This window comes from Oryzias melastigma, unplaced genomic scaffold (assembly GCF_002922805.2).
Source record: "Oryzias melastigma strain HK-1 unplaced genomic scaffold, ASM292280v2 sc00205, whole genome shotgun sequence".
Lineage (NCBI taxonomy): Eukaryota > Metazoa > Chordata > Actinopteri > Beloniformes > Adrianichthyidae > Oryzias > Oryzias melastigma.
Window position 1 is genome coordinate 428591 of NW_023416881.1, and position 9040 is coordinate 437630.

Genomic DNA, 9040 nt, shown 5'->3' on the forward strand with positions numbered 1-9040 from the left:
TTTTTTTTTTTTTTTTTTTTTTAATTCACATAAAATCAGTTCCAAAATTAGGCTGAGCTCAATTTCATTAACCATCTCAGGGCAGATTTTTAACAGCTAAATGCTTACTACCGATTAGTGCGGGATATACATATCGTGTGGGTGACAAAAAAGTGTTTATTGAGCCATTTTTCTTCTATTGTTCTTAATTTTGGTTATTTTTATTGCTGAACTTTTGTGCAAAACCATATTTTCCAACTGAGAAACTTGAAACTGTTGTCCTCTTTAAAAAAAATATTTCTCATTTGTGACAATTCAGTTACGTGTTAATTGAAAAAATAAAGTCAGAGAAAAGTAAGTAATGACATTTTTGTCAATTTTGTTCAGAAAATAAATGAAAATGTACTTTATTTTGGTATACAATGATATATAACATTATTGTGATATGAAATTATTTATATTGTGATATACAATTTTTTCCATATCGCCCAACACTACTACCTATTACTACCCCATGTGATAATTTTACCCAAATATCACATTTTTCTGTTACTAAAACTTAATTTGGCCCTGAGAGGGTTAAAACACAAGACTGACTGGATTCTTTGCGGGCCAGGCCTTCATTTTGATAAACTGATGTCTCTGATTAGATCATAAAGCTACTAAACTCAGACACCCTCACAAGTGTAAAAATGAGCGTTAGCACAAAGTCATTCATTCCCACAACTCCTCCCTATGACCAGATCATCAAAAATTGCAGTTATTTATCTACCTAATTATTTATAAGTTTGTCTGTTCTGATTTTTAGTGAGCTGTAGTTGTATTATCACTTATACTTTTTACTTTGAGTTGTTATGACGAATGAGTTTCTCCCTTTGAGATACATAAAGTTCAATTCAAAACACCTGACTTTTTATTTGAAAAAGCTATGACAACAAAAGGAAAACTTTTGCAAAGTTTGTGGGGAAAAGTTTGGAAATGTACACATTTTAACCTAACAAACTGTTATTTCTAGATTAATTCCAATCATTCTGAACTAATGGTCAGTGCTAGCACCACTTGCACAATATTATCACCTTCAAATATCCAAAAACTCATCACGTTTTAATCAGCACTACAATGTTGGGGTTGGGGTTTTATCTATACCCACCACAAATAACATGAACACAATTTCACCAAATGTGAAAAGTGAGAGGACTGGTGTCCAGCCGTACAAAAAGGACAGGCTTGATAAAAAAAAACAAAAAAAAAAACACGGATTGCTCAACCGTCTCTAAACTAAGCATTCATTTTATCAACCTGATTTACCAGGACTCCGTGTGTGAAGTGAATGTCTGATCTTTTTCTCTTCAGACTGAATAAATCTATTAGTGTTTGTATGATCTGTTTTTTTTGTTTTTTTTTTAATCAAAATCAACTGCAGGAAAGCCACCCCTAAAGGGATGGAGATGTGCATCTCTGGTTTAAAAAATATAACTTAGCAAACAGCCCCAATGATTAGGTTAATAAAATTAACCTAATCAATTTACCAGTACCACTGATTGTGTTTTAATTGGCCTGGTTAGATGCACAGAAAAAAAATCATTTATTTTTGGAGTCATCAAACTATTCAAATGTTCATATCAACAGCATAATCGGATTCCCTTTACCAGATACTTGTAGCAATAAGATAAGAGAATATTGATTCATTGATTATTAAACTTAGTTTGCTTCCTAATATTCTGATATCTTTCAGCAGGTATTTGTTAAGTCAATAAATACATGAGAAATTTGGATTCAGCCAAAATGTTCAATGTTGAAGCCAATAATAATTGTCTCTTTATGAATAATGAATGAAATAACAGCAGCAGTACATTACAACCTTCATGACCCTACATCAGGACATCTGTACAGTAAGGACTTGCAATGTGTCAAAAACAATAACAGGAAGTTTTAGTTTAATTTACATTAACAATGGACTGACCAAAACACCTAAACCAGAGGTTGAATTTTCTACTTTCTACACTGAAAGCAAGTTGACATAAGAATCTAATTATATCTCCTAGATTTTTGATTCCATGTAAATAGGTTTAGTGGTGAAAAAAGTTTTATAGTTTTAAAGTTTTATATTTGAAATAGCACTTTGGCATCTTATGAGGTGAAGGTGGTAACATTATATTCACTATGTTTATGCATGTCAAAAACATAACTTTAATGAGACAAATATCAACAAAACATGCTTAAAAGTATAACTTGTTATGAATTCTCGATCTGTTAAGTGTGACAGCAAACTTACTGTCATCTCCAAGTTTCGAAGCATGCTCACTGATGAGCTCTTCCCCAACATCCACTATTTGCTCACTGTTCCTGCGGTTGTCTTCTCTCCATTTGCGTAGCTTGTCTCGCATCTCTGTGAACAAATCCAGATCTACAGATCAACATCGTTTGATTTACATATTCCATTTAAACGTACAGTATAATACAAACTTGAACTACATTAAACTGACTTTTAGACATTACACTCGAATGATAGCACTCCGTCCACGGTTAAAGTCCAGATAATATGAGATGACAGTTAGAGGTCACGGATAATATGACTAATAATATGGTTTTGCAAGAACTGAGAGGCGTTATGTTGTTCAGAAAAATGTCGCATTGAGCAACGAGACCCACAAAAGCTCCAGCTAGCAGACGGAGCTAACGAGCATTAGCCGAGTTGTTTGAACGCTCACTGCGCCTCTCGCGTGACTCAAAGGAGACAGCTACACCTCTACATATCCACAAGAATACTCTGGAGCTCCACGCTTTATTTCACAACGCACGAACAAAAGGGTAAAAAGGGACATTTTCCACATTTACTTACCCTCCCAGCCCACATCGTACATTTCTGACACAGACGCCATGTTTCCCATATGACAGCGGACGCACGTCTGACGTCATCAACGTGCTCCCTGAGGACGCAGCAAAGTTATGTTTGGATTGACCGCACACTTTTTAATTTTATGTGGAAAAATCGAACGAATTACATGATAAAATCTGTTATTATGAATGACTATGAATCAGGTGGACTCCATTTTCAAGATTTCAACAATCTCGATAATACCTTTAAAATTAATTGGGCCAAAAATGTTCTCAAGAACCCCACTTATCTGGAATATTGTAACATTTCAGTTTTTCTCCCGTTTTGGGTTATTTAATTTAATTTTTAATTGTAACTATAATGTTAAGAAACAGTAGGGAGGGGCAGCTTCTAAACTAAAGCAAATTCTTATCACAATATAATTTACCTGCTAGTTTACAAGAGATTTCAATGGTGCAGAATTCTATACCCTCAGGAATATTAATGGTATTTAAGAAAACTGATCATTTCATTCCTAATAAAATTACAATATCTGATCCAGCTGAGTCACCTGTAGAGAAAATCTGTTTCTTTTATGGGTGTGGTTCTAAAAATATGCAGATTGTTCCAAAAGTCCTGTATCTTTTCCCATATATATTAACTTATTGGAATCAATATGTTCCAGATAAGGGCTGCACGGTGGCGCAGTGGTTAGCGCTCTTGCCTCACAGCGAGAAGGCCCCGGTTCGAATCCCGGCTGGGACCTTTCTGTGTGGAGTTTGCATGTTCTCCCCGTGCATGCGTGGGTTTTCACCGGGGACTCCGGCTTCCTCCCACCGTCCAAAAACATGCTTCATAGGTTAATTGGTGACTCTAAATTGCTCCTAGGTGTGGATGTGAGAGTGAATGGGTGTGTGATTGAGGCCCTGCGACAGACTGGCGACCTGTCCAGGGTGTACCCCGCCTTCGCCCATCAGTAGCCGGGTTAGGCTCCGGCACCCCCGCGACCCCGAAAGGGACAAAGCGGTCAGGAAAATGGATGGAAAATGGATGTTCCAGATATCAACTGGAAATTAGTTTGGATGATCCCTCATAAATATTTGATAATAATAAGGTAAAAGAAGTATTGTTTAAAATTCTCCATAAAATGTACCCTGCTAAACATGCTAAAAGTAGTTTCTGTGGAGATCACTTGTAAACTAAAATTCATCTTTTCTGGTTTGTCCACACAGAAATTTTGGAAAGAGTTCAGCAGATTTATTATTATACATATCTTCAAAGATTTCTACCTAAAATGGGAAAATGTGTTACTTTGTTTTTTCATTACCTCAAAAAGCACAACATTTTTTGTAAAATAATTTCAGACATTACATACACTTGTAAATAATTCAGTTGTTAATCATTTGGGGAGTAATTGTTTTTATTTTTAAAAAATTATTCGATTCATATCATAATTTGTGGCCGCAATGCGATTCATAAGTGATATTATTCAATTTTGAACAATCCAATTCACCGACCTAAAATCAGTCCAGAACATCTTCAGCCAAAAATGTAACAAGTCTGACAGCAGGGATGCCAACTTTTTATAAACCTTGCAGTGAGACTCAGTGCAAGAATACAAAGTTGCTCTATACTGTGGCAAGTTTTGTGAAAGCGTAATTGTAAGATATTGCATCATGAAGTTAAAAAAAAGCAGTGATTACAAAAGTAATAAGAAAATAAATAACTTATTAAAGAGAACTGGACGGAGTGAGTGGGACGTCACCATTAGAAATGGCGCTCAAACCAACCAAGAGTAATACATCAGACATAAAATATCTTACTGTGAATGTGTTATTGCACACAAATTACACTTTTGGGATATCTGAAGTATGACTTAATCTCAGAATTCCGACTTCAAACTCAGAATTGTGACTTTTAACTTATAATTTTCAATTTTAACCTCAGAAATCTGCCACCTACTATCTTGTTACAGCAATGACAACAAAAAAGCTTTCTTGTGACAGTGAGATGAGATTTCATCATCACAACAAGCCAAAAAAAAAAAAAAACTGAGATAACCATTCTTGGATTCTGTACATATGTACAGAGCCCTGGACAATTTGTGGCCACAACTTCGTATTTTATGTGCACAACTTAGCAATTTGTGTCCTCAAAAAAATTATATTTTATTAGCACTTTGTTGGCACAAATTAGGATTTTGTGTGTCAAATTAGTGATATGTGCCCACAAATTGGCATTTTAATATCATTTGTGTGCACTAGTTAGCATTTTGTGTGCATAAATTAATAAATTAGCAGTAGTATTGGTGATACCACAGTTATATAAGTTGTGGCTACAAAATTTATAATTTTTGCAAACAAAATGCTAGCTTATGTGCACAAAATGGCAATTTATAGACAGAAAACACTCATTTGAGCACACAAAATACTGATTTCTGTACACAAAATGCCAATTTGTGCCTAAAAAATGCCAATGAAATATTATTGTTTGGCCACAAAATGCTAAGTTGTGTCCATAAAATTATAATAAAAGGTCAGTTCATGGCCATGAAATACCAAAAATACAAATGTCTGCATACCAGATACTAAATCGTGGCCACAAATGAAAAATTTGTTTGCTTTTTTTTTTGAATGTCATATTCTGATTTGTGCAAACTGTGCTTTGCTAAAGCAGCAGGGCATTATCAGTGATGAACAAATTCTGGGTTTTTCCATCTATCAAGGTCCCACAGAGGAGTGGATCCCCTATTAGTGACTTGAAATAAATGCCACCTGATGGATGAAAGTAGTTTTGTTTCTAGCTTTAGAGATATTGCTGGATGTTGTAACAGTAAAAAAAAAAAAAAAAAAAAAATTATTGACCCAAGGCACTTGTTTAACTTCATGATCATGACTATCAGAACAGTTTTCCTTACTCTGAAAGCATAAAAAATGACAAACTGTAATTTCCTTCCAGATGTATTCAGACAGAATGCATTGGCCCTGCACACATTCTGTTTGGATATTTGACAGAAGCAATCCGTTATGGATTGAACACTGAGAAAACATGGAGAAGCTGACTTTGGTGTTCATGTGTTTCCTGTCCTATCCAGCTTTCTGTTTCATTGGTGTTTTATCTTTGAAAAAAAGGTTACAGGAATTCTATGACAAAATTTTCCTCAGCATTATCGAGCAGACAATGCTATGCTGACTTTTGAATCTGATTATGTCTCCTGTTTGAGCAAACTGCTTTCACTTCCTGCAAGAAGTACAATTTTTGAGTGCTTTGCCTGGGATGGAGCCCCTTCTTTGCCCTTACATAGCCTGACAGAGAGGTCATGAGGGAGAAACTGAAGGACATCCTGATTAAACCTCCACAACCCCTTTTTGTCACTTTACTGATTCGGTTGCCAAGAACAATTTTCAGCCCAGAGTCAAAGCGGCACTCTGCACATCAGAAAGCCTTGGATTTATTGCTCCCCTGTTACCCTTTGCTGTAGTAGCCTGACTGCTTGCTTGGACTAGATCAGAACCTTTCCAAATGAATAGAGTCATCTCTTGAGGAGGATAGTCATTCTGTTGATTTATTTAGTCGAAAGGGAATTGTGACCAAATAAACCAAATAGTTTTGTTTTTAAAAGTCCCCCTCCAATTATATTTTCATCTATTTTTAAAGCATTCCCAGTGGTCTTTTAATTATGATTACGCTGTTTTTAGGCAACATAATAATAATAAAAATAATTGAAAAAAAAACAATTGTTTTCTAGAACATAGTTCCTGTAGAGCGACAGGGATTCATCAGAAATTCCCCTCACAGTTGAGGGCAGGATCGTTGGTGTGATGTAAGCCTGCCCTCGTTTCCCATCATCATTCCTTTGTTTGCTTTAACTCTAGCTTACAACTCCTCACACCCCCAATTTACCATTACCAGTGCAACAAAAATAGAGAGCAATGTCGGAGTCATCCAGTTTTTATCCAGATAACAGCTCAGATGAGGAAAACAAGGACGCACATGGATCTTTGTCTGTAAGTGGAAGCATCAGAATGGAGCATACGTAGCAGGGGGCTTGTGGCCCGCCCACTGCAGCACCTACGTCATTGGTACAGTCTTTTCCCAACAGCTTTTTTTTGTCTGCTCCTGATTCACCACAATTTGAATAAAAAATACGCAGAAATTCAATTTTGAGCTCAATTTTCATAAAATATGTCCTCCATCATGAGGAAATACTACAAGAACATATTAAAACACCAAATTTTCATTGGAGTAGGTCATTCTTCAACCTTTTTTGTACTGTAACTTACATATTAAAGTCAGAGGAATATAACTGTGGGTATATGATATCCAGGTAAAAAAAAAAAAAATAAAACAAATTGAAGAAGAATTATGTGATGGAGAATCAAATCCCAGAATCATTTGTGCATTTTGTGCTTAACCAAAAAAGATGTGCAAACATTTTCCATAACAATTAAAAGATAATATTTTGGAAAGGAGATCAAAACTACTTTTAGTAGGTAAAATTAGTCTCCAATATACTTTTGCTAAAAACAAAATGGGTACCGTATTTTTCGGACTATAAGTCGCACCGGAGTATAAGTCGCAGGGGCCAAAAAAGGCATAATGAAGTAGAAAAAACCATACATAAGTCGCACTGGAGTATAAGTCGCATTTTTTTCAAGTAATTTATTTTACAAACTGATTGAAAAAACGATATTACATCATCCTGGAAGGTAAGTTATAACATTCATAAGTGAATAGAAAACAGGCTGAATATGTGTCAACACATATTCACATATTAGCATCATGAAAAAAACGAAAAGGTGTAGCATTTATATAACATAACAGTTTTATTTAACTATAGCCTCAAGAACTCATCAACTTTGTATCTTTACTGTAATTAATTGCACGCAATCTCACTCCATATCACTAAATCCCTTAAATTCTTCGTCCTCTGTGTCACGTCTGAATAACTAAAGTAAATAAAGTAATTGCATAGATCACCATAAGAGGGCACTCTAGACTTACGGTCCATATCTCATCTCATTAAAAATTCGTATATAAGTCGCACTGGAGTATAAGTCGCAGGGACATTCAATCTATGAAAAAAAACGCGACTTATAGTCCGGAAAATACGGTAGTTATTGAGTTGAACAATAACTGGTGTGTTGAAAACAAAACATGCAAAGATACTGTAAAAGTATTATGTTAAAAAAAGTAGCAATAATTTATCCCTGCTGTCCTGTTTTCCTTTTATGGCCCTTGAAGCTGAGAGGTTTTGTAATTTTTTTTTTTTTTTTTTACGTAGAATAGAATACATTTTGGCCATCAGAAATTGTACACACATTTTTTAAAATACAAGCCTTTTCCCATAATAGAGTTCCAGAAGCTGAGTTTTCCAAATCAAGCCTTACTATCCACGGCAATGTGAACTGGACTGTGAACACCGCTAATATCTTCAATAAACTCAAGCAAAGTGTACTTTCTTAGAATGTTGAAAAGGAAATGACTTCCTGCAACCCTGCTGAGTAACCCCTACCTATGTACAAGAGAGAATTCTCTTTTTTTTTAAAGAAGATACAGCCCAGAGGAAGCAGTTTTAGTGGTTCATCGGGATGGCTCAGAGGAATCCCGGCCTCACTATTCCCACATCTCTGTCAGATCTATGTGAAGCCGCAACATCAGAACAGAAAGTTAAGAAATAAAACCACACCTTGGGGACATTCGCTGCACACCAGCCTTCACTCCTGCAGACATAGAGCCTTTAAAATCCGAACAAACAAACTGAAGCACAACTACTTCTCTGTGAGCACAAGGAGGCTGCTGCAAAAAAAACAAAAAACTGTCCAATTCTACTAGTGCAACAGGATGTGTTTTGTTTCTTTTTTTATTTTAAACAGTTAAAGAAACTTTTTTGAGTTTTCATTTATATTACACACACACAAACATTATAAATGTCTTTATCTCATTCTTTTGGGTGATTTTTTTTAATCCATATTTTACAGAAAATTTCAGGATATCTACATTCAAATCAGACTTTTCCCATCAGAAAGCAGAAATAAAAACTGCTTTGGTTGTTTATCTTTTGAAGTTTTTATTTACAATAACTTGTTTTTATGACATTTTTTTGAAACAAAACGAGAATTATTCAATGCTATTGCTTCCTTATTTTCTGCCTGGAGATGTATTACCTCACATGTGCTGGTTAGAATTTAACGGTTAATCATTTTTCATTAAAACTCAACAACAATGCCGGTTTGTCTGAAC

General features: G+C 35.2%; 1 protein-coding gene across 2 annotated transcripts in view; it reads right to left on the reverse strand.

Moving 5' to 3' along the window:
• Window positions 1-2917, reverse strand: part of emc2 (ER membrane protein complex subunit 2) — a 37915-nt gene extending 34998 nt beyond the window's left edge. Inside the window, exons 1-2 of one of the 2 annotated variants that reach the window (XM_024264163.1) lie at window positions 2822-2917; window positions 2255-2368 (exon numbers count right to left, since the gene is read on the reverse strand). In XM_024264163.1, coding sequence (XP_024119931.1) covers window positions 2255-2368; window positions 2822-2870 — 163 coding nt within the window. In that variant the 5' untranslated portion in view covers window positions 2871-2917. Of the gene's footprint in view, window positions 1-2254; window positions 2369-2465; window positions 2616-2821 lie in introns of those variants that run through there. The other variant, XM_036210732.1, reaches the window with a different exon arrangement.
• Window positions 2918-9040: the final 6123 nt, after the last annotated feature.